Here is a 24,146-nt window from a genome sequence, read left to right on the forward strand (position 1 = left end):
CTTGACTGGCCCACACAGAGCCCTGACCTCAACCCCATCCAACACCTTTGGGATGAACTGGAACGGAGATTGTGAGCCAGGCCTTTTGGTCCAACATCAGTGTGTGACCTCACAAATGCTCTACTGCATGAATGGGCACAAATTCCCACAGAAACACTCCAACATGTTGTGGAAAGCCTTCACAGAAGAGTGGAAGCTGTTAGAGCTGCAAAACCACCCCAATATTAATGTCTAAGTATTTAAAATGTGGTATAACGGTCAGGTGTTCCAATACTTTTGTCTATGTAGTGTACATTTATACTTGAGTGTAAAATAAATTGCACAACATAAAGGGAGAGTTTTGTTTTATTTTCAAAAGTTGTACTTCAAAAGCACTCGGGTCATTTCTAAGGCATTCACAACATTCCTTCCTTTTTTGGTTTTTAGACATTTGACAGTTTTTGATGCTTTCAGTCGGTTTCTTACAGCAGGAGTTCAGCTAAGGCACGACTCCCGGAGACAACAGGAGGGAAAAGCAAGAAAACAACCAGTGAGACAGAAACTGTGCAAAACAACAACACCGGGCTGTTACTGCAGCGTACGAGTTCGCAGTCCACGGACGAGGAACCAATCAGCCGACGGAAAACAACGCTCTCAGCTGGGGTTTTCACCGTCACTCCGTCACAGCACCACAGCTCCACCTTTTCTGTGTGAGTAACCGAACGTCTGCACATCATCTGCGAGCTTTGCACCAAATACTGATTCACAACAAAACACACATCAGTCTGCTGTGCGTTCTGCACAAACCGGAACGTTCTGAATATTCACGACTTTTCTCAGGACTGAAATTGAAATAATTACTGAATTTACGGATCAAATTCTGACAGCTTTGGGCAGCCGTACTTCAAATAATAAATCATGTTTGAATTTTTTAGCAAGTGATGAAAAAATGTCTTTAAAACCCAAGAACTGGTGGAAAACAAAATCATGAAAAAGATGTTTACCAATCCTGAAGTCTGGTGCAGACCACACAGACACACACACACACAACACACACAACACACACACACACACACACACACAACACACACACACACACACAATGCTGAGTTAACACTGAAGTCACAGGTCACGTGTGGGTTAAGGTAACAACGTTACCTGACGTAAACATGTTACGTAAGTTAACTTGTGTACACGCTGCACATGTTTACAGGTGGAGGACGAGACCGGGGCATCTCGTAAAGGGGAGCACAGAAGGGCGTTTTTTTTGGTTCCTGGCGATCAGTCTGATGCTGAACTCAAACAGCTGGACTGTTTAGTCCTGAACCCAGGGGCAGGAGGTTCTGGTGCTGGTGGTCCAGGATCCTGCTGTGCCGTCTGTGCAGCTTCAGAGAGCAAAACCCAGCAATACACAAACCAAACAAATTTTCAAAGTTTCAAATAATAAATTAAATAGACAATAAAATCTAGAATAAATAAGATGAGGCGTTCAGGCGCTGCAGAAGCGTTCGGTCTGAGCCCACTGCTGTCTGCTTTGTGATCATCTGACAGCTGGAATGATTCATTCAGAGCTGCAGTGTGGGACATTAAACAGGAAGTCTTTAAATCTGCAGTCTGTGTGTTTGTCAGAGCTGGAATGCACTGAGGGGCCTGTACCGTCTGTGTAGTTACTCTCACTGCCAGAAGGGGGCGACTAAAGTCCCACAGCGCAGAAATCTGTTCGAGTGTGTATTAAACTGTGGAAATGTGATCAGCGTGTGGGTGGAGTCAAGCTGCCCTGAGGAGTGAAGCCCATCACATAACGATACCAGTCTGTCTGCTCCGTTAGCTTAGCACAAAGACAGCTAGCCTGGCTCTGTTTAAAGCGTGCTAGTTAACGTGTCTGAGCATCTGAACTTCTTGAATTAAAAAAGACCCGACGGCCCCACATGACTTGAACACCCTTCTCACTTTACAGCAGCACTTCAGCGCTGTGGGCCAATAAACCCAAAGAGGAGGAGGAGGAGGAGGAGGAAGGCCACCCAAATGCTGCCTGACACAAACATTTACCATCAGTCCTCACAAGCACTTGAAGGCCTGAAGGAAAAAAGGCTGAAGGTTTTGTCCTCAAAGCAAACGTGACCAAACATCAGCACATCAGACACTAAAAACAACACGAGTGTTTCTGTAAACCTGGGAATGAATTAGCTGATGAAAAGTGTGTGTAAAGTAGGAAATCCTAAAAACCGAGGACGCGAGTGTCTTCTGAGCTCGGGTGGACGTCTCAGGCCGCCTGCAGGACGAGAGACAGACGAGGGCGGAGCTGCTGGGTGGGAGGGGCCAACGGGGAGGGAGGTGAGCAGGTACGCGTGCTGCAGACAGAGAAATTAAAAAACACTTTCTTCATAATTTACGTCTGAAAAAATGTTTGCTAATAAGCTGACGCGTTAACTGCTGACAAAACCAGATGTCACAGATGTTTCTGACCGAAAACCAGTAACGATAAGCTGATACTGACAGCAGTCAGGACTGTGGACTGTGGACTGTGGACGGTCCTGAAACCAGGAAGAGACCAAACGTTTGTCACATCGCGACGCTAAAATCTGAGCTCAGTCTCGTATGAGCAGGTCAACGCGTCACCACAAGTTTAAATCTCAGATTATTTCTAAAAGGTTTTAGGATCTGTGAGAACTTTGAATTAAATTCAGTCTGAACACACACACACACACACACACACACACACACACACACACACACTCTCTCTGTAGTCCCATATACGTGAGGGCAGCTGACTGGAGGAGAATGTTCAGAGTTCTTTCCTTCTTCCTGTCATCGCCGCCGCCGTTTCCTTTCACTCAGTCAAATAAATAAATATCAGACACAGACGGTCTTCCTTCATTAATTTCTCTTCTCCGTCCAGTCGTCCTCCCTCAGTCTGCCCGTCTGCTACCTGATCCGTCCGTCCTCTCTGGGCGGCTTCAGTTCAGACTTGGGGTCCGGACTGGCCGAGCTCCACGCGGCGAGTCTGCAGCGCTGCATGACGGGACAGGCGCTGGGCCCCGAGGAGCACACGTCTGCGGCTGACCAGTGGCCCTCCAGCAGTCGGTCCAGCCAGCGACGCAGCGGCGCCCCCGTCAGGCCGGCGTTGGCCTCGGCCTCCTCCACGGCGCCCAGGCTCACCGGCAGCCGCAGCACCGGGTTCAGGCCGTGGAAGCTCTGCTCCATGTAGGAGTTTCTGGCCGGGCCGCCGTGCAGCCGCAGGGCGTCTTCTGGATCCCAGGACCAGGACCAGGAGCGAGGACAGGAGACAGAGGGAGAAGATCACGTTAAAGAGCTGACTAAATGGATTTTTCTGACCAAAAGTTGGTCTTTGGTAAATATGAGTCACTCACACCACAACACGTTTCTGCACTGCTGTCAGGTTGGACACTGAAATGTGTTCATGCTTATCCTTTGCTACAGTATGTATTACTGTTTGGCTTTTAATCATCTTTTGTTTCACGAAGATCCTAAAACTGACTGGAAGCCTACAGACACACTGTGATCGCATCCCGTCACTTTCCACCTTCGCTTTATGACGCCAGCCAGCAAACCTCAGTGTCTATTCATACACCAGGCTTTACATGGAGTACACACACACACACACACACACTCACTGTCAGGAGTCTGGGGAGGTGAAACAATTCAACCCAGAGGAGGCTAATTCAGACAGAGGTGACCCTGTGTGTGTGTGTGTGCGTGTGTGAGCCAGCGACTGGATACTGACACTATAAATATAAGCATGTATGGTGTTGACAGCTGTGTGTGTGTGTGCATGTGTGACCCTGTAAAGCTCTTTTCAACAGGTGTTTCCAGGAGACTTTGTGAAGATGACAGGATTTCCGAGTCAGTGGACTGTCAGAGACCGTCTGGTCAGGGACTTGAACACGTATGTTACACAGTGATAACAACATGTGGACTCAGTGAAGGTCCTGTCTGAGCGTGTCCTTATGACCTGGTGATCCTGACTAAATCCTGATCAAAGATCCTGTTCTTCCCCACCTGACGTCTCTCAGTCGATGGCGGTCAGCGTTGGGTTTGCTCACCTTGCTGTAGAGGCTGCTGTCGATGGAATTCCAGTGGAGCCACGATGAATCTGGTCTGGCCCAGCGGGTTCCAGTGGTGCAGCACCCTCAGCGTCCACAGGCCGGGCCTCAGAGGCAGGGTGAGCGGCGGCCGGTAGTGGGTGACCTCGGCGGACGCGTCCACCAGGATGTCGTAGGTGGCGGCGATGACGTTGGTGGGGTCGATCCACACCACCGTGGCCGTCAGGTTGCTCTGGCCCCGGCTCCAGCGCTGCACGGCCACCGGCTCGTCCTCGGGCCCCACGAGACCCCCCCAGTTCCTGAAGAGACGCTCCTTCGGATCCCAGTCTGTCCCCACCTGAAGGAAAAGAGGATGAACCCGTTCAGACTTCAAGGTTTTATCAGCGATATCATCAGCTACTGCTCAAAACAAATCTCAGGTTAGTGTGTGTGTGTGTGTGTGTGAGTGTGAGAGAGACCTGGACATGCTGCAGCCTGTTGGTGGGGTGGGGCGGGCTGGCCAGGGTGAAGTGGTCTCTGGGAGTCACCCACGTCTCCAGGCTCTCCAGCTGGGTGGACGCTCGGTTGGTGGCCACATGACGCACCAGGTAGCCCTGGAACTTGTCTGACAGGAAGTAGAGGTGGACGGACACGGGGTGGCTCATGGCCACGTACCTGAGAGGGACACACACATCCTGCAGTGAGAGCGCGTCTTCGTGTGTGATCACCTGAAGTGACACATCAGAGAAGCAGAAACCGGAGCAGGTTGTCCGGGTGTCACTGCACAGGACAGCAGACCTCACGTCGGTGCAGTGATGAAGAGTCTGAGGGCCTCCAAAGTAAAACAGGAAGTACAGATTTCACTGTCCTCTCGTTTGACGTGAATGTTTGACGTTTCCAAAAGTGTGGACTAAAATCACAGGCTGAAGGGAACAGACTGGTCCTGTTTTAACTCCCCCCTCCTCCCCCTCCTCCTCCATCCACACACACACTCCTCTCTTAATGCTGCCCCCACCCATTCTAACCGCCAATCCCCACCCGAGCTGCAACAACAAGTGCCTCCTTGTACCTCCTGTGGGTCTCCACCCACACACACACCCACACACACACACACACACACACACACACACACACACACACACACACACACACACACACACACACACACTCACACACTCTCTCTCTGCTGGAAAAACCCGCCCTGTGCAGACTCTGTAGCCTGATTGTACTCCAGGACAAGCTAATGTTATCTTGATGTTTAATTTGGACCTGCAGACTCCAGCGGTGGTGAGTCGAGTGGAAAGACGTTTCGTCTGCCAGCCTCGTCGCTCGGCTCGCTCACTCTGAGCCCCAACACGTGGTCAGGTGAGGGCCGATACGTGTCTGAACCTCATGTCTTCAGCAACCTGACAAACAGTTCTGGCCCAGAGTTTTGTTCTCCTGCAGACAAACTGATCCGCTGCTGCTTGTTAGTTCACATCTGTTTCCTGTTTGCTCTGACTAAACCAGAAGCTGGAAAAGTAACGTCACCAGAACCAACAAGTGAACTGACAGCAAGTGAGGCTTCCGATTTATGTGATAACAAAGATAATCTAACAATCGAGACGGCGGCTGACAGAAGGCCACGTGGGAAGAGTCCGCTCACTTAAAGTGGCTCTAGTTACCACTCGGGCCTTGTAGAATCGGAGCCCGTCTGTGAGAGAGACCACTCTGATTGGCTGTTCAGCTCAGGGAGTCGGTGCTCAAGACGAGAGGAAAGGAAGCAGTCCTCCTCATCATCAGGGTCCCTCGCAGCCCGTCTGAGACCTCCTTCATAAAGCAAACCTCTGAGTCCACATTAAACAAACACATCACACACTCTGATTAAAGCCACAGCTGCTGCTCGTGTTCGTACCTGCAGCTGTTGTCGCTGGGGCGGCCCTGCAGCGAGCTGGCGGCGCGGGTCAGGCCCATACGGGCGAAGGCGTGGTAGTGGCTCAGTGCGGAGTCTGATAGGCTGGCCAGGCCGTCCGTCTCCTCCTCGTAGATGTTTTCCCAGTAGGCCTGGAGGTTCGGGGTGCCCGAGGGGTACGTCCCAAACAGGTAGGAGTCCAGCTGGTTGATGATGTCCTGACTGACGCTGGCCTCAAACTTCCGGGCAAAGAAGGTGGGTCTGGATGCCTGCTGTGGTCAGCAGAGACAAGGAGGGACAATTACAATACAATATGTAGTCAGAGACAGAAGACCGTACAAAAAACAAGAATGAACAGCAGACGATAAGAAGATTTTCAAATCAAAAGTCTCCATCTGTGGAAATGTGAGAACTGAGTGAAATGAATTGCAACTCCGGCAGCTGAACTTCTGCTTGTCCACATGTGAAACCACCGAGTTCGGGCAAAAAGAAACCTGAAGCATCCAGTCATTTCAAAAGATAAAGAAGTCACAGGCCCACATCATGAATCCCTTCTGCACCTTGACGAACATGACCGATTCTGTTTACGTCCAACATGTCTGCAGGACCACACATGGACAAATGAGCCAATCAGCCAAGTCACACACACGTTGGTCATGTGGAAGGGCGTGGTTTGTGATGTCATCAGGAGGGTGTGACCCCACCACAGCAGCTCTCGGCGGGCTCCGGCAGGAAACCCCACCACACTGAAAACCATGAGGACCAGCCAGGCTGCAGCGGGACGGATTTAAACCAAGCTGTGTCCTCACACAGTCGGCAGGAGAAACCACAAGTTAGAGGCTCAGCGAGGACTTCGCTCTCGTCCACCATGAGATCAGAGGGAAGTCCTGCCGGAGGTCCTTTTTTGTACGATCTGATGGAGGTCGGGCGGAGGAGACTGAAGCAGTCAGGACTCGCCTGGTTTTAACTCTTTTCTCTTTTGGGTTGCATAATTATTTTCATTACTGATTAATCCTTCACTTCTTTACATTAACAGATCTTTGATATTGAAAATGTCAGAAAATTGAGCGCAATGTCGGCCACAGCTTCCCCGAAGTCACTTTTCCAATGAGTCTACAATAGTTTATAAAAGCTTACATGTCAGAAATACTTCAGTTTGCTGTTTGGGTTCACTCTCAGGTAAAACAGACACGGCCTACAAACGGTCACACCTGAGAAACTGAACGCTTTTATTGATCAGTTTCTGTTGTACTGTACATGCTGCTCGTGTGTGTCCCTAACTCTTACAGTCAGAGAACATCGAGCCATCGTCCTCGCTGGCAAACCCCGACATTATGGTAATGACAACCTTAGAAACCTCAGCGGCAGCTCGCTGCAAAGCTCTAAAAATACCAACAGCTGTTTCCAGGATCAGCTCTTCTTACAGAAACCATCAGCAGCTCGCCCACAGACACTGTTCTCAGGTCTGTCGTTACAGGGAGCTCAGGGCCGCCTGCTGGAAGTAAAAACAGCACCGCTAATTTGTGAAACGAAGCTATTCTGGTCACTGCCCGACCTGAGAGGGGAGGAAGGAGCGAGCGCCGCCAACACGACGACCGCAGCCATCATCGATGAGACCAGGAGGGGCTGCACAAAGACATTCTGGTCTCTTGGTTTCTGGACATCTGCCCTACACACAACCTGATGCACCTTTTCAAGCAGGTCCACAAAGGGACGCAGTGTTTAAGTATTCTTAAAGCCTTGAGGAGAAGCTTCTTCTCACCTGAAAGCGCGGCAGGTCGGAGGGCTTGAAGTCGTTGGGCGAGCAGCCACACCAGTCCACGATGTGCTTGTACTGGCATTTACAGCCCAGTTTGCGGTTCCAGTTGGTGAGCCGCAGGTTGTTGTCCACCATGGACTCACAGTGGACGCTGTTCTCCAGCACCGTGTGGAAAAACGACTGCAGGAGGAGGCGAAGTTAGTCACATCTCAACAAAGCAAACCTTTTTGTTTTAGTTTGTTCTGAGATGTTTTAAAAAGCTGTTTAGTTTAGTTAGGACAACATGTTTTACATGATTGTTTTATTCATTAATTTCTTTCCAGTTCTCATTAGGGCTAAATTAAAGTGGCCTGAGCAACATGCTCACTACGTCAACAGCAGGTACGTTAAACAACAAGTTAAACTCAAACTACTTCTGGTCTCCCTGGACTGCTAGCTGTTATTGCTAACAGCTGATTGAGTGTGTGTGTTACCTCTGCAGGCAGCAGTGTGTAGGCATAGAAGCGCTTCATGCTGGTGACCAGCTCGTCTTGGGAGTTGACCACATAGTCCACAAAGGCCCGGTTGACCAGGAACCAATCAGAGCCTCCGTCCACCGCAATGCCCTCTGGGATCTTGCGGTCCCCGAGACGCCACATGTGGGTGTCACACTCGTAGAAGAGACGGTCCAGACCCTGTTTACGGATAAAGCTGAGGGGACATTCGGCGTTCAGCTGATTACTCTCTGAATCAGTTCAGTTGCTTCAGTGAGATGAGTGAGTACCAGCTCACTATTCAGCCACGGTCTGAACCGGTCTACACTGTCAAAGTGTCTTTGAACCTAAAAACAGACTCAAGTTTCATGGATAAAACAAAATGACATAAAACCAAATGAGGACAAAACCAAAATGAAAATGACAGGGTAAAAGAAGAGAGAGAACTGAAGTCTCTGGTGAGTTCAGTCAGAGGCTGAACTGACTTCAGACACGCAGACTTGTTTGCTTGCTGTTTACAGCTAATGCGTAATGAAGGATTCTGGTTGTTTAGGCCGAATACAAACTCAAACACAAATAAACAAATGATAGCGTGAGTAGAATTCACTATGCTTAGTGATCCACTGAAAGATAATCAATCAGAGGAAAAGAAATAAAGGACACAGTGAGTGGTGGACTGTCTTCTTACCGTGCGTTGTCTCTGCCGTGAGATTTGATGAAGTTCATGTTGCGGTACTTGGACAGGAAAGCCACCAGCTGTTCATTGGTCCTAAAGGAAGACAGCAGCTGTCAAACATCAGCTCAGACCAGTATGGGGGTATTCGGGTCGGCCAAAATTAACAAAATTCAGGACTCGTTACAAGTGACAACATGTTCACAGTATGGTCCTTCAGCCGATATATCAGCTGAGTGAGTCTGTTACTTTCATCCAGACTCGGATATCTCAACGCCAACTGAATGGATCATTATGAAATTTCACAGAACAAATTCTACAACTTAAGTGATCGGTGATTGTGAATTTCCCCAGCGTGGGACTAACAGAGGCCTATCTTATCCTTTAACTTTCCATGTGACGCCACAACTTTCACTAAGTCCATTCAGCCCAGCCTCGTATGTTCCTTACATGATTCCTGTTGCTGAAACATTTTGTGCTTTTAAACTCCTCTGGAAACATCTTAACATGTCATCATCTGGCCACAAGAGGAAGAAAAACTCACGCACTTTCACCCATAGCTGTGATTTTTTTTAAAGTGCTGTTTCAGGGATGTTTCCCTTTAATGGATCCACGTCTGAGCAGGATGCAATTAAATATCTGAACGACGCGTGTCTTTCTTTTAAACAATGCAAAACTAACTTCCATTCAGGGTAATTAAAGAGACTGTGTGGGACGGCTGGACCGGCTGCAGTGTGTGGCCTGCAGCAGCTCCCAGCATGCAGTGCGAGCTGCGAGCACTCGGCTCAGGTCTGCCGTCGGACAGACCGCTCAGATTACGTCTGATTACAGCCGTTAGGATGAACCGCAGACGTGCATGTGTGTGTTTGTGGCCATGTTTGTGTTCATCAGTAAGTCACACACTGAAATGTGGCTGCAGTGACGTCACACACGTTTCATCTGCAGCTGCTCGTGCATCACGCAAGATTTATTCTGCTTTTAGACTTTGGATACTTTAAAGGGTTAGATGAGAAGACTGACACCAGTCTGTGGTTCTGTCCAAATCCACCCGGCAACTCTTCTAAAGCTGACTGATTCTCACATTACGCCCTCGTTTGTTTAATGTGCGCTAAAACCGAACTTTTCCGTCCTGGAGTCTCGTCTCCTTCCACTGCGGTAATCAGATGTAACGTGTTAAGCGGTATCTTTGCTGGTAGTCGTAGGTGTTACGGTCAGACTGAGCCAACTGCTTCCCCTGTTTTCAGTCTTTGTGCTTGGCTAACGGACAGCAGGCTGCTGTCAATCTGCTCATCCAACTCGCAGCAGGAAATCAAGCAAGAGTACTTTAATACTTGTGGATTTCAAAACCAAAGCAGGAGGTTCTGGGGGTCCACAGTTCAGGCTGGCCAGGGCCTTCGTGCCACAGTCCAGACACGCAGGTTGGGTTGATTGGTGACCCTAAACTGCCCGTAGGTGTGAATGTGAGCGTTAAAGGTTGTTTGAGCTGACAGCCTGTCCAGGCAGCCCTGGGATCAGCTCGAGCCAAGACTGTTCATTTTTCTTTTAATTTTTGGGCCAGCATGGAGAATAATTCACCCCTCTGTGCTTGACCAAAAAACCAACGCAGCAGGTTTTGCAAAATTCCCTCTCTATTTCAAAACTAAGGAACAGGAAGCCTTTCCAGGACTTTGAAAAATCCCCAGGAAAATCAGGAGGGTTGGCAAGTTTCATATTTCCTAAAATGTTCGGACTTTTCCTTTAAATTGCCTAAATTTAAAGTGCAGCTTTGACATGTCACATCAACAGATTCTGTTTTCTATTCAGAAAGTTCACATAACCTTCTCCTGTCAGATAGCACACACACACAAACACACACTCTGTCCCATTGACTCATCCCGTGTGCCTCCATGATGTCAGCTATTGATGGCTCTGCAATGGATTTTAGCTGGAAGGCCGTTCAAACAGTCACTCTGATGGGAGGACGGGAGAGGATGGATCAGTGTGTGTGTGTGTGTGTGTGTGTGCAGACATTTTGTCAGTATTTAAAGGACATTTAACGTTAGCTCAACAGCAAACCGCTGCAGTTGGTTTACTTTGGGGAAAGTTTGGGATCAGGATTTAAAAGTGGTCTCACCCTGAACCGGTTCTGTCTGTATTTCATGACTGTGTCACATGTATTGCACTGCTCTAACGTTGGTGAAGACACAATTCAGTAATTGACCTGCTCATTAATCAGCCTCCTTGAGCCTGGTTGACCTGAAATATCCCACCTGCGTGAGAGCTGAACTGACTGTTTGTATTGCTTTGCTCATAGCCAATCAGGTAACTGGTCTTAGATGTAATGTGACGTGTGATAGGTCCAGTCTGTAGTGTGCTGAAGCTGCTTACAGAATCACAAAACACCAGAGTGAACATGTTCTCCACATGTTTGCTGGGTTCTTTCCTGCTGCAGTGAGTCAACCAGCACACCACATCTGATCACAGGCCACTCGGATCCTCTCAAATCCCCAAGCAGCTCTGCTTCAGAGCCATCGACTCTGATCCATCCAGAGTCGATGCAGTTCAGGCCTATTGGCTACGTAACCTGATCCATAGGACCCTAAACAAACCAAACAAGGCCCACGGGGCTGCGAGTCCACTGGTTAAAGTGGTCCTCAGCTGACACAGAGCTTTAGCAGATCAATGCAGCGCATGTTCAGCAGGAACTTGACATGATGGGTAAATCTGGCCTGGAGGGGTTATGGCTCAGGAGCCTGCCTGAGAGCCGTCATTTCTGTCCTGTCGTCTTCTGGTTTTGATAGGGGACATACATCGGTTGTGAACGTATCTGGACGTGGTTCGCTTAAAATCTGGAGACAACTGGTCTTCAGATTTAGTTGTGAGAGCCATTAAATGGACATAATGAAATGTTTCTTCAAGTCTACAGCAGTGCATTAGAGCCACTGTAGGTTAAAGCTACAGAGAGCAGTAATATTCAGAGTAAAAACTTATGTGTATACGTGTTATACGTGTGGTGCAGACGTTGCAGAAATATAATAAAAGATATAAAGTGCAGTTTCCTTTGTGAGTCAGTCTTCTCATAAAGTAAAATGAATTACAAGGAGGTGACTCCTCTACTTCCTGTTTACCGTGAGTGTCCCAGTCTCTCACCTGATTGGGTAGTCTGCAGCGCTGAGGTTGATGAAGAAGTCCCAGGACCAGTCAGCCATTTTGAGAAGGTCCTCCATGCTGCGTAGGTACATAGTCAAGAGGCTGGCCCCGCCCCAGATGGTGGACATCCGCCACGGAGTCACGCGGACGTTGGGATACTGGCTGGCTAGAGACAGAACCTCTCTGTGGAGGTAGTTGGACCTCTGAGAGGCAGAGGCAACAGGAAATATGGACACAGAAGCTCTTGGTGAGTAGACCTAACATTTAAAATAAAAGCTGATTCTGTTTGTTAGAGGCACGCGCTGAACGTCGGTGGTCTCACCTGGTCCACATGGATGTAGTAGTAGTGTGAGGTGTGGTAAATGGCTTTGAAGAGACGCTGGAACTGACGTGAGGCTCGTCCGTGGACGACCAGGACGAAGGCGATCCGTGCAGGCACGACCTGGGCAGCACCGGAAGGGTCCTCGTCCCACTGGACGTTCACATTAGTCTTACCTGGTCAGAGAAGATGTCACCTCATCAAACATGGCATAAGCACTGATTTATCTGCACTTTCCTGAACTCTGACGTGTCTGCAGTCTCGGCCCGAAACAATTTATTGATTAGCAGATAAATAGAAAAATAATTTGAAAACCGAATCATTTTGAACCACACTCTCTGGTTCCAGCTTCTCAAAACTGAGGACTGCTTCTCATTGTCTTACCTTTCATGTGGAAACTCAGAAAAATTAAAAATCACTTTCATTCATCATTATCATTAAATTCACTATTTGCTGAGCTTTACAGGACAAAAGTCTTAATAATAATAATCATGAGATTCCTGAACATAACATTGCTAGTTGTTGCGTAATCACAAGTCTGAGAAGAGACACTCCCTCCTGGATTTATGTTTCTTGGCCTTAAGTGCGGGTTGTAAGACGAAGTCACGGCTGTCCTGCCATCACACTTCCGGTCTTTCCTGGAAACGTTCTGTGTCTGAGGCTGGTCGAGCTAAATCTAACTCTGATATTTATAAACCCTCTGACAGCCTGAAGCTTTTCCTTCATCACGCTCGCTCTAAAGATGGCGCGGGTTGAGGCCTGCTTGGCTTAATTAGTGACCTTCCCGGGCTGTGAGGCATGCTGGGATTGAAGTTTGAGGAGAGAGGACTGTAATCAGGCGGCTCAGCGGAGCGCTGCTGTGCAGACTGAAGGAGGAGGAGGAGGAGGAGGAGGAGGAGGAGTGATGTCGTGCATGAGCACAGAAACACCAAGCCTTTACCCTCAAACCTCTTTAGAGGGACGAGCACACGTCAGTCAAACTCCAATGTCAACTCGGACGAGTCATGTGTCACTGCTGCTTCAGTCTGCAGATATAATGACTAGTGTGTCATCAAAGCAAGCTATAATCACAGAAATGAAACCTCAAACTGCCCAGGACCGTTCCAAGAGCACAACTACAAGTAAATAATTAGTCAGCCGCTCCAAAAATAAGACTACAAACTGCTTGTTTAATAAGAGTGTAATTACGCTGGGTGAGTATCATCCTCGCTGTGTCCATTCATGCTCGAAGTCCCTGAAAATAGACCTGGAGCAAACTGGATGCCTCTTCTTGGCTCTGGCACGTGTCGGGTTAAAAGTGTTTCTCAAAGGGTAAATTTGGAAAACAAAAAAAAACCTTGTTTGACTTTCTAACCTGCCACTTCAAAGCAGCCATCTGTTCATCCAATTCCCTCGCTTTCTGACGTTCAGTCTGTCAGCCTTTCATTTGGCTCAGTCGCTGGCTGCGTTAACATGACGGGACGAATCAGTCCGTAAATCAAACGTTAATACGTTTAAACCCTCAGGAGGACAACCATACAGTGAAGGTTACTTTCACTTGGAAATATGCTTTACCAGTTCAGTACAAATGCAGTGACATGTAGACGGCTTAACGCCTACCCACAGCCTACTTCCTGTGAGTCAGACAAGTCGACGCTGACGGAGGAGGAGGTCTTGTCCTGGAGATCTGTAATCCCTACTGGCTACACCAGATGCCCCAAGGGGCTAAATCGCAATCAGATGGCAGCTGATTGGTTCTGAGAGTATTAAATTAATAACAACTCAATAATGTTCTCTGGCCTGTTTCGTCTCTGCCTGCTGAACCCACCTTCAACTGGGCAGTAGCGAGGCACCTTCTCGGGCATCAGCGCTCTCTCCTTGTGTTTGCAGTAGACCTCCACTATCTGCTGCCGACACTCACGGCTCTTGGCTCTGGACAGCGCAGAAATGGCCTCCTTCCCGCTGATCTCACACTGCAGCTGCTCCTTCCTCGGCTCTGAACCAGGCGGCAGCTGAGTGGCTGACGTCTTTGCCTGGTAGAACGGTGGGTCCTGATTGGACCCCAGGACCGGTGCTGAGACGGTGGGCACCTGGGGGTGGGGTTTACGGATGTGGCTGCGGTTGTAGTTGTGGCCCATCCCTCTGGATTGAACAGGAGGGACCTTGAGGACCTCGTTAGCAGATTTTCCCAACATGCCCTGTGCTTGGGCCTTCTCCAGCTTGCGTTTGGTGTTTGCGACTGGCACACGTTGGCGTTGAGATCGAGCTCCCAGGTTGCTGTTGCTGTCGATGGTGTCAAAGTCTTTGGGGACCGAGTTCTCATTGTTGTTGCTGTCCAGGCGAAGTTTCTCTTTGGGCCGGTGGGTGCGATGGACTTCCTGTGAGGGAAAAGATTAAATTAGCATGAAATGTGACATCCTCCAAACCTCTTCATTATAGACCGCATGAACATCTAAACATACACCATGTAGACAAAAGCATCCAGACACCCCTCTACGGGTCTGTTCCTCAGGGTTTGGGCTCAGCTCCTGACTTCCAGTGAAGGGAAATCTTAATGCTTCAGCACACCAAGACATTTTGGACAATGCTATGCCTCCAGCTTTGTGGCAACAGTTTGTTGAAGGCCCTTTTCTATTCCAGCATGACTGAGCCCCAGTGCACAAAGCAAAGCTCCATAAAGACATGGTTGGATGAGTTTGGTGTGGAAGAACTTGACTGGCCCACACAGAGCCCTGACCTCAACCCCATCCAACACCTTTGGGATGAACTGGAACGGAGATTGTGAGCCAGGCCTTTTGGTCCAACATCAGTGTGTGACCTCACAAATGCTCTACTGCATGAATGGGCACAAATTCCCACAGAAACACTCCAACATGTTGTGGAAAGCCTTCACAGAAGAGTGGAAGCTGTTAGAGCTGCAAATACTTTTGTCTATATAGCTATATATAGTGTATTGTCCACACACCTTCCATACCAGAAAATATCAAAACGCTGATCATACGAGTGGTTACATGTGTGACCTCCAAATGTGACACATTTAAAGAGAAGCTATTTGTGAAGTTCCGATGATCTGAAGCTCTGGTACGACATGTGAGACGTGTTTTCCCAGTGATGCTTTTCACAAACCACTTCAGAGAAAATGAACTCCAGCTTTAAAGAAACATTCAAACTGCCTACATGCATGAAACACGTGTAATATCTGTGTTGAATGACAATGTGGTCCCCTCCCTTCACAACCACACCTCAGGCTGAAGGAAGGAGTGCAGCTCCACCTGCTAGAGGTGGAGTTACACAGCACAGGACTGTTTCAACGACTTCATATGACAACTTTAAAAAGTCCAGAATGGTGCAGATTTATGATCTGCAGCATGTTTACTTCAGTGCGTTTGTGAAAAACTTGCAGTCTCTGGCTTCTCTGTGCAGCTGAGCCGTCAGACTCACAGCTGCGACGAGAGGGGAGAAAGTGAACGACTTCCTGAGTCAGGTGACCTTCGACCCCTGACACACAGCCAGCTCTGGCCTTGGCTTTGACCTCCCACAGTCAGGTGTGTGTGTGTGTTTCAGCTGCAAAGCCACATGACCTCAGTGGGTATTTTAATCCCACAGATCGTCCTGTATCTGTCAGGGATAAAGAGTGTGTTTCTGAGTGCAACACACACACACACACAGCCTGTGGGAAGACAGTAATATCAGCTCTTGCCACCTGCTCCTCAGACAACCTTTCATTATCTCATCTGTAATATCAGCTTAGAGGAATGTGTGTGTGTGTGTGTGTGTGTGTGTGTGTGTGTGCGTCACAGTGAATACTTCCAGCTCTCCTGCTATCATTCTGAGTGTAGAAGTCCAGAGGAAATCAGTATCTTAATGCAGGTCAGAGTTTCTCTCAGTGCTGTTGTAACGTTTGTCCTGAAGGTGGCGCTACAGCAAAGACATTCAGTAACTTTGAAGGGCATTTTTCAACATTTCCTGACATGCTTAATGAACTAATCATTAGTTGCAGCCCTGATACTGTGATACTGCCTCTCAGAATGAAGTGTAAAATGTCTTCGAGTGATCATTTCTCTCCTTCACAAATCCGTCCCCGGTTTTTCCCAGAAGCCCCCCTTCATTCCAGGGACACCGACCTCGGCTAAAAGACCACCGCCGACCGACAAAGACATCATTCTTCACCCACGGACACGGCTGCAGTGTGAGTCCATTCGCTCTCGGCCTCAGCAGGTTCTCATTGAAGTCGTGTTCGCTGCCTTCAGACCTCCTGCTGCTCGGCCATAAAGAGACAACAGAGTGTGTCCCCTCAGGCGCCAGACAACAGACACGGAGGGACACACAGACAGACTGAGGCCTGTTGATCAGAGCGAACGCTCCGCCTGATGAGGATCAATCTGAGCCTCAGCGTGTTCAGACTGTTCTGCTCTGGATCAGATCTAATCCTCCATTTTGGTTTATGGCTTCTTCTGTACACGTGATAAGTGACGTTTGCCCGGAGGCGACACTGAACACAGCGTCTGCAGACGTGAGAGATGAGTGGAAGGCTGCAGAGAGGGCGACTGTGGGTAATGACAGTGATTCATCTGCTGTCGAGTTAACTGTAGCTGATCGGCTGATTTAATCACTTCATCACAATCAATAACTCTTTTGCAGTCTTTCGTCACAGTTCTTATCTTTGTATAAACATGTTCACTGCACTGAAGTCAGTGTGACAAAGATTTTCCTTCACGTATTTATGAGCTTCTCTTCATTTATCATTTGTTTTCCTAAAAGTCCAACAGATTTCTGGTCCCTCTTCAGTCCTAATTTCTTCCCAATTAAAGGAGCAGGTCAAAATGCTAAAACGACTTTTCTGGAGAAACACTGAAAACACGAAGACGACAAACCAGCAGCTTAAAACTCTGGGATCAGCTGTGTTCTCAGGCTGATGATCAACACGGCGGTTCGTCTCCTCACAGCGAGCTTCACAATTAACAACTCTGTGTGTGTGTGTGTGTGTGTACTTAGTATACCTGTGGGAATATACAGCCTGAAACCTCCTGCAGCATATCGATGTTCACATCTCCTTCATTTGGACGTTTTCTGTTTTGCCCGCAGGAAACATGGACAAACAAACATGGAGGAAGCGAATGTGGTGCAGAAAAGCAGACGGAGTCGGCCCTGCAGGACGGGTCTCTTCTGTTGTGTGGATGTGGCAGGTGAAGTAGTCTATCACTATGACTGTCCGGGTTTCCTCAGCTGGGCTCCAGGGCTAACTTCCGATTGGCTGGTTCTTGGCTCTCACTGGAGGACCTGAGGCTATCAGGCCGTTTGTGACACGTAACCAATCAGACTGAGCGGCCGACGCCCGTTTATTGCACACTTCCTGGAGCCTCCATAGCAGTGAAGGTGCGAGAGGGTGAGGCGACTTTTTAATTTGTCTGCAGATGACCTGCAGCGCTGATCAACCATCAACCAATCAACTGGTTGAAGACTGAGATTTTCCCCGGTGGACTGCTGGGCCCGGCCTCAGATAAGGTTTGGGGATCGCCCTCCTCTGTGCCTCCCGCTGCAGGTTTACCAGGCTCTCCAACTGGGAGGAGACCTTGGAGTAGACCTGGAACTCGCTGGAGGGACCACATCATGTGGGCTTTGAACACGTTGGGACGCCCTGAAGGAGCTGAAGGTGGGTAACAAGCTAAACGAGAAGCACCGTTAACGCTTTATGCTTTTTACAGCCCGGCTGTAGCCAACAGGTGGCTTCAAACCTGAGACAGATCACAGTTCAGGTTGTGGATCAGGAGCACAGCTACACACTGTGTAGACTGTGATATTATAGATGAATTATTATTATCATGACTTAAATGTCTCAGTATTTCCATGTGTTTACTGTATGTGACAGCCAGAATCTTCTTTGTCTCTTTGTTCATCCAAAGACAAAGGGAAAAACCAAAAACTGAGGAGCTCGTGAGGATCAGCAAGACGAGAAGAAAGCCGGAGACGAAAGCAGGAGAACCTACAAAGCTGGACGCAGAGCTGGTGAGACAAAGGAAAAGAGAGCCAGATGGGCAGAACGTAAGCTAAATGGACTGTAATGAGGGACGGGGTGGTGCTGCGAAACCTGGGTTTATCATAGGACCTGGGCCCCGCAGGACGACCCGGGATTACGGCAGGGATTTAAGTCTGTCTGTGCTGGATTTAGTGAGAATTATCTCAAAGAAAAGAGGGAAAACATAAAGCAGCTTTCTGGTTTGAATATTAGTGTCCAGTAGAGACAGGAAGTGACCACAATGCAGGGATCACATGAGAAGTTTGACCCTGCAGTCCAACCGAATGCACGTCGAGTTTTCACAAAATGAGAGGAAACAACGAGAACATCTGAAATACTGAAATGCGTGTATTGAGATTAATATTCGATCCAGACACAAACAGGACGATTTTTAATTTACACGAACGAGCTGAAAAACCTCAACGTCAACACACATATCTACCTATGAAATAAAATAATGTTAACAATGTCCTATGAAATCTAAAGTATACAATCAAACTATCTTAAAAGCTGTTTATTTAGTATAATAATAATAATAAATAAATAATAATAACTTCAGTTTGCTTTACACTGAGTCAAAAATCCAAGATCTTTTTTTGGGGTATTTTTTACTGAGTTTTACTGATTGGATTACTGTACAACATTCTGCACCAGCCCTTTCCAAGACCACGTGTTGGAGATCATACATACTACAGTCGAACCGGACCAATCAGCAGCTGTTCATCAGTCCTCCTGCCTCGTTAAAAGCTCAGTGAGAGGCAGCAGAAGCCACAGAAACAACCAGAATCTGATGACTCAGTCGTAACCGAGCCATTAACGTGATGGACAGTGATTATACAGGCTGCGCTTGGACAAACACACTCTGGACTGCTGGATGAGGACAGTCAGGGTGAGCAGTAAACATCAGGACATGAGACGTGATGTGTTCACTGACTGCTGAGCACACTGAGTGTCATCGTCATCAACAAGTCAGTGATGACTAAACTGAACAAGACGATTCAAAATCAGCTTCACGATGTCCACGTCTACACGTCTCATCCACTCAGAGGACCTCATGACCCAATCAGACAGGAGGCTTTCAGTGTCCCTGCAGGGACGAGCTTTTTCAGAGCTCCAGAAACCATCAGGCCAACACTGTCAGAGTCTAAAACTGGTCCTCACAGAGACACAAGTACAACACACGCATGCACACACACACGCACACACACACTCAATCACACACGCACGCACGCGGTATTTGGGATTACTGGACAATCTAAACTAGATTAGAAAGTTTAAATCCCATCAGAGAAACCTGATCCAAACCAATCCTCTAATCTGATCTGACCTGGCTGTTAGGATGTGAATCGGCTCTGATACACATGTGGTCAGTGTGTGTGTGTGTGTGTGTGGTAGTTGTGCAATCGTGGCGCCGTCCACAACTGCTGTACAACGCGCACACACACACACACACACACACACACGTGCAGCAGTCTGGTTGCTGGAAAGCTGAAACACTGCTGGTACTTTAATGTATCTGTAATGTGAATGTGTGTACTGTGGAAGCTGCTGAACTGCACTGAACGTAACACAAACACACGCTCACACACCCTCACACAGTGTGTAGGCGGGGGGTGTTGCACTTTTTATTGAGCTCCTTCCAATGATGTCCAGTCTTTTATTGGAAATGGGATGCTTCTTCCTGTCAATAAACACACCCCCTGCTCTCTCACACACACATACACACACACACACCCCTTCAAACATGTTCAACCTTCACTGATAACAGAAGTAACAAATGTGCTTCTATCAGAGCTGGTGATTATTTTCATCGTCGATCAATCAGGATTAATCGATTAATTGTTCTGGATTAATTGATTAGTCGTTGAGCCCCTGAACTGTCAGATAAAAGTGAAGTCCAGCTCTGTCCAGTCCCACCGGCTGGCAGGAATGCTGACGAGCTGCGTGAACTCACTAACAGAAGCTGCATGGTGCGTTCAGGGACGTCCAGTCATCGAATGCTGCCGAACGACTGCTCTGACGTCCAGGATCCTTCAGGTCCTACCAAGGACTGAGTCCTCCACACACAGATTTGTGAAGGACTTTGAAGGAGCGGGACACAATCTGCCATATTTGACTCCAGCAAGTGGCCACAGTTAGCAGCAGCTAGCAGTTACTTTAGCTGACCTTTGGGTGCTATGCTGCCCCCTGCTTGTTTGGAGTAAGAATTCAACAGGTGGCCACTTTTTACATTTCGCTTCCTTTAAAATGTTTCAGCATAGCCTAAATTGGACGCTACATGGATGAACAGAGCAGGAGGACGGGTGATGACGGATACAAATAAGAATTTGAATCCTGGAGCGAAAGGAGGAAGAGCTGGCATCAGATTGAACAGCCCTCAGTGACTAATTAACACACTTCAGTTGTTTCCCTGCCCAGCCGAGTCCTCAGATCTTTCTAACCACTCGTTTAGCTCTCACACTGACCTTCCACACTTTCATTTCATCCCGTTTTCTCTCCTCTTTCTGTCTCCCTCCAAAACTCCCTTTTCTATAAAAAGTGTTGGCATGCATCTCCACTGCTTTAAAAGCCAATAACTGCATGTATCACCAGTCTCTCTCTCACACACACACACACACACACACACACACACGCGGGGAAGATCACAGGGTATCCAGTTAAGTGTAATGAAAGGACGTAAAAATGGATGCCTGCACAGAGCTGCTCTCTCTCTCACTCACTGAGTAACATGTACAGTATGTTCATGCCTTAACAACATGAAAGAACACCTGGATCCCACCAGGTAAAGCAACACACACATAATGTTATCATCTGAACATGAAAACACTGTGGAATCTCCCCACGATCAGATTAGATGTTACCCTGACATGAACGTACGCAACCTGTGAAAGCTCTACAGGCCACGTCCAGGATGCACAATGAGCTCAAGTCGGAGATCTAATGGAAGTTAATGGAAGTAAGACAGGAGAGAGTCATGACGTGGGAAAGAGTTTTAGCTTTGACTTGGCAGAGACGCGGTGTTTTCACAGTAACTATAAATGACCACTGTCTTTTTACCCGCTAACATCAGACGGGGCCAGTTCACATTAATAACATGTCTTATTTCTTAAGCCTTAAGGTGTCAGCAGGCTCCCTTGATATCACCAAGAGAAGGTTTTTAATTAAACTCTTAAATCACAAATCCAAACACAGAGTCACATTCAACAGTTCTGTCCCCCACTGTTACTTATTCCACTGTTATTTTTATATGCAAATCTACAATGGATGTTTAGGTTTAGGATTAAGAGATTCATAAAACATGATGATTTTTAATATTATAATTGACGAAAATGACGTTCTTAATGCGAGAAGCTCTATTGTCAGTGGGGCGCTACAACGTCACACCAAATTCCGTTAACAAAACACACAATTATATTTGATCTTGATTTTCGACAAATGGATACATGTGTATACAAGAATGACGGTGACTAAACACAATATCTACGTCGCTTTTTCATTCGGCGTTCAACAAATGTCAACATATCGGCAGTAACTTCAGCAAACATCAATATTTTGTCCGTGCTGATTGAAGCTATCACTATGGAGTGTTAAGTAAGCGTGTGTGAGAGAAACTGATTCCGTGTTTAAGTTCCAAACTGTTCAAATGCTGCTTGCGTACTGTCAGCTCGACAGTGGCTACAGTTACGAGGAAAGGCAAGCGAGCTTCGTTTTGCCTGGACGTTAATCCACACCTTAAATTGTAAGATTTTGACATGAAGTTTGGTCTCTCCATACTAGAGACGAAAAGCGGCCAACTGTGTTGATGCGAGCCCAAACAACAGGCGAGCAGCTGCAGCCTCTCAGCAGCATCTTCTCTGTGGCGACCAAGCGCTTCCCCTCGGGGACAGGCGCTCGTCTTCCAACACGGGTGTAAAATCAAACTCACACAACCCTGTTTACTACGAATCCTGAGCCGGTTTCACTCGAACCTACCGCCTGTAGCTTGTGCCGCACGGCCGCCTTTCCGAGCGGCGGCGGCGGGTCGCCCCTCTTCTGCAGCGCCCTCCGCGGGGGCTCCCAGTCGGCTTTGTTGAGCCCCGCGGCTCGGTCCTCTCTCTTCTCCCGGCTCCTGGCGCCTCCGTCCCCGCCTGCAGAGTCCAGGCTGCTGAAGTTCCAAACGATAAGAGTCTGGACCAACAGGACGGCCAGAGCGGCGACCAGGAGGGCGGACTTGGAGCGGCGGGCCAGCTTGCGGGCACACGGGTTACCGTTCATCCTCCTCCCTCCGGCTCAGGCTGAGAGCCCCATCCGCTAAACGCCGACAGCGGGGTATGAATGCTCCCCTCCGCGGCCTGGAAGGGGCTACTGGCAGGCAGAGAGCAGGAGGAGGAGGAGGAAGAGGAGGAGGAGGGAATTTGGCAAAGGCTTGAAATGAGGAGAGAGGGTTGGAGGAAGCACAGAGGCCCTCATGTGGCCATTAACGAGTCAACAGTTTAGTGAAAACATTTATTTTCTCTTTCAGCAGGGCCGGAGCCAGCAGTCCCACAGCCCTGGGCAGCACTCATGACCACCTTAAACATCACAACAATAATATTTTAAATAGCTACACTTTAAAACATACAGAGATAAAATGCCATAAAACTAAATAAATTTAAGTCAAATGAGTCTGCCAGTCCAAATACATACAACACAGCAACAGGGGGAAAGATGTGGCTGCCAGGCTGTCTTTTTTAGAAACATAATAAAAGGTTAAGTTTGTATGCGGTGGCAATCCGGTGGTGTTTTTGGATGGATGGATGAAGATTTATTTACTCTAACAGTCAGTCAGTATCTCAGCAGTGCTGAGCTGATGGGAGTCACAATTAATAACATGATAATAACCCAATATGATAAACAAAGCCTTCATTATATCAGTGAGAACGTGATTACACACACACACACACACACACACACACACACACACACACACACACACACACTCCAGCAGTTGGGTGACTCTGCTCCATCACTGCTCGCCTCCTCAGACACTTTCCACCAGATTAGTCTGATTTCATGCATATTGCAGAGAAGTGCCAGATATCTAATTGAATGAACATCTAAAAATAGAGAGGATTTCTTCCTCCTCTACCCTCTGCCCTTTTCTGTCTCTCGGTTTCTGCTCCTCATTTCACATGTGTTGGATCTTTGTCCTGCAGGAGACACAGCTGCTGTCTCTGTCCTTGTGTTTTGCCACATTTGTGGATGTTCAGGTTGTATAAAGAAAATGTCTGTTTATTCATAACACATCCCTCCAGGGTTTAAACTCAGTCAGCTGCAGTGATATGAGTTGGCTCTGATTTAACTTTTACATGAATCCAGTTATTCTGTTAGACAAAATCCTGAAGAGGAAATGAACAAATGTGTTTATTTACCCCCACTCTCCCATCCTGCTGTTTTCATCACTCTGTATCTGTGACATCAGTGATTTCAGTGATTGATGATACCCGGTTAAGAGCTCATCCATGACCTGTTTGTTGTGAAACAGCAGCGGTAACCATGGAGCAACGGCGCCACCTGGAGGTAACAACATGTATCACACACCTCAGTGTGCACAATCACAGGCTTTGACACGGCTTTGACACGGCACCCAGGCCGTGTCATAGCCGTGCTCATGCCAGGTTTTCTGAAGCGGGTGGCCTTGATGATTGATGGCGATCACCTTCCCCATGTTGACCTGAACCTTGATGATGACGAGATGCTACCATGACTGTATGCATGGCTCAGTCTTCATACGCTGAGACGATCTGATGCAGACTGTAAACCATCCAGTCGGGTCAGCTTTGTTCCTACATGCATTTGCCTTATGGGGCAAAGAAACTGCAGGTCTTCTTGCAGCTCCTCACTGGGATTAAATGAAAAAGTGATTG

At 48.0% G+C, this 24,146-nt stretch overlaps 2 protein-coding genes across 4 annotated transcripts in view; one reads left to right on the forward strand and one right to left on the reverse strand.

Annotated features, from left to right (window-relative positions):
* Positions 1-327: 327 nt before the first annotated feature.
* LOC124072641 (xylosyltransferase 1-like) lies at positions 328-22,702 on the reverse strand. Of its 3 annotated transcripts, none has more exons than XM_046414180.1 (11): positions 22,234-22,702; positions 14,074-14,623; positions 12,270-12,442; positions 11,948-12,150; positions 8,834-8,914; positions 8,146-8,362; positions 7,676-7,852; positions 5,917-6,182; positions 4,502-4,697; positions 4,044-4,380; positions 328-3,227 (listed from the first exon to the last, which is right to left on the reverse strand). In XM_046414180.1, the coding sequence occupies exons 1-11, from the start codon at positions 22,513-22,515 to the stop codon at positions 2,905-2,907; spliced, it is 2,805 nt and encodes a 934-aa protein (XP_046270136.1). In that variant the 5' UTR covers positions 22,516-22,702; the 3' UTR covers positions 328-2,904. The 3 variants fall into 3 exon arrangements, with proteins under 3 accessions (XP_046270136.1, XP_046270135.1, XP_046270134.1); XM_046414179.1 differs by having other exon boundaries at positions 328-3,224; positions 5,917-6,185; XM_046414178.1 differs by having other exon boundaries at positions 5,917-6,185; positions 22,234-22,701.
* Positions 16,033-24,146, forward strand: part of doc2a (double C2-like domains, alpha) — a 50,882-nt gene continuing 42,768 nt past the window's right edge. Inside the window, exons 1-3 of the mRNA XM_046414184.1 lie at positions 16,033-17,431; positions 17,660-17,898; positions 18,149-18,251. The gene's annotated coding sequence lies outside the window, so the exon portion shown is untranslated. The remainder of the gene's footprint in view (positions 17,432-17,659; positions 17,899-18,148; positions 18,252-24,146) is intronic.

Source organism: Scatophagus argus, chromosome 16, assembly GCF_020382885.2.
Source record: "Scatophagus argus isolate fScaArg1 chromosome 16, fScaArg1.pri, whole genome shotgun sequence".
Classification (NCBI taxonomy): domain Eukaryota; kingdom Metazoa; phylum Chordata; class Actinopteri; family Scatophagidae; genus Scatophagus; species Scatophagus argus.

Coding starts and splice junctions, on each gene's coding strand:
- LOC124072641 (XM_046414178.1), bottom strand. CDS start 22,515: ATGAACGGTAACCCGTGTGCCCGCAAGCTGGCCCGCCGCTCCAAGTCC. Junction 14,624..22,233: donor TGCGGCACAAGCTACAGGCG/GTAGGTTCGAGT, acceptor TTTCCCTCACAG/GAAGTCCATCGCACCCACCG. Junction 12,151..12,269: donor ACTACATCCATGTGGACCAG/GTGAGACCACCG, acceptor TCTGCCTCTCAG/AGGTCCAACTACCTCCACAG.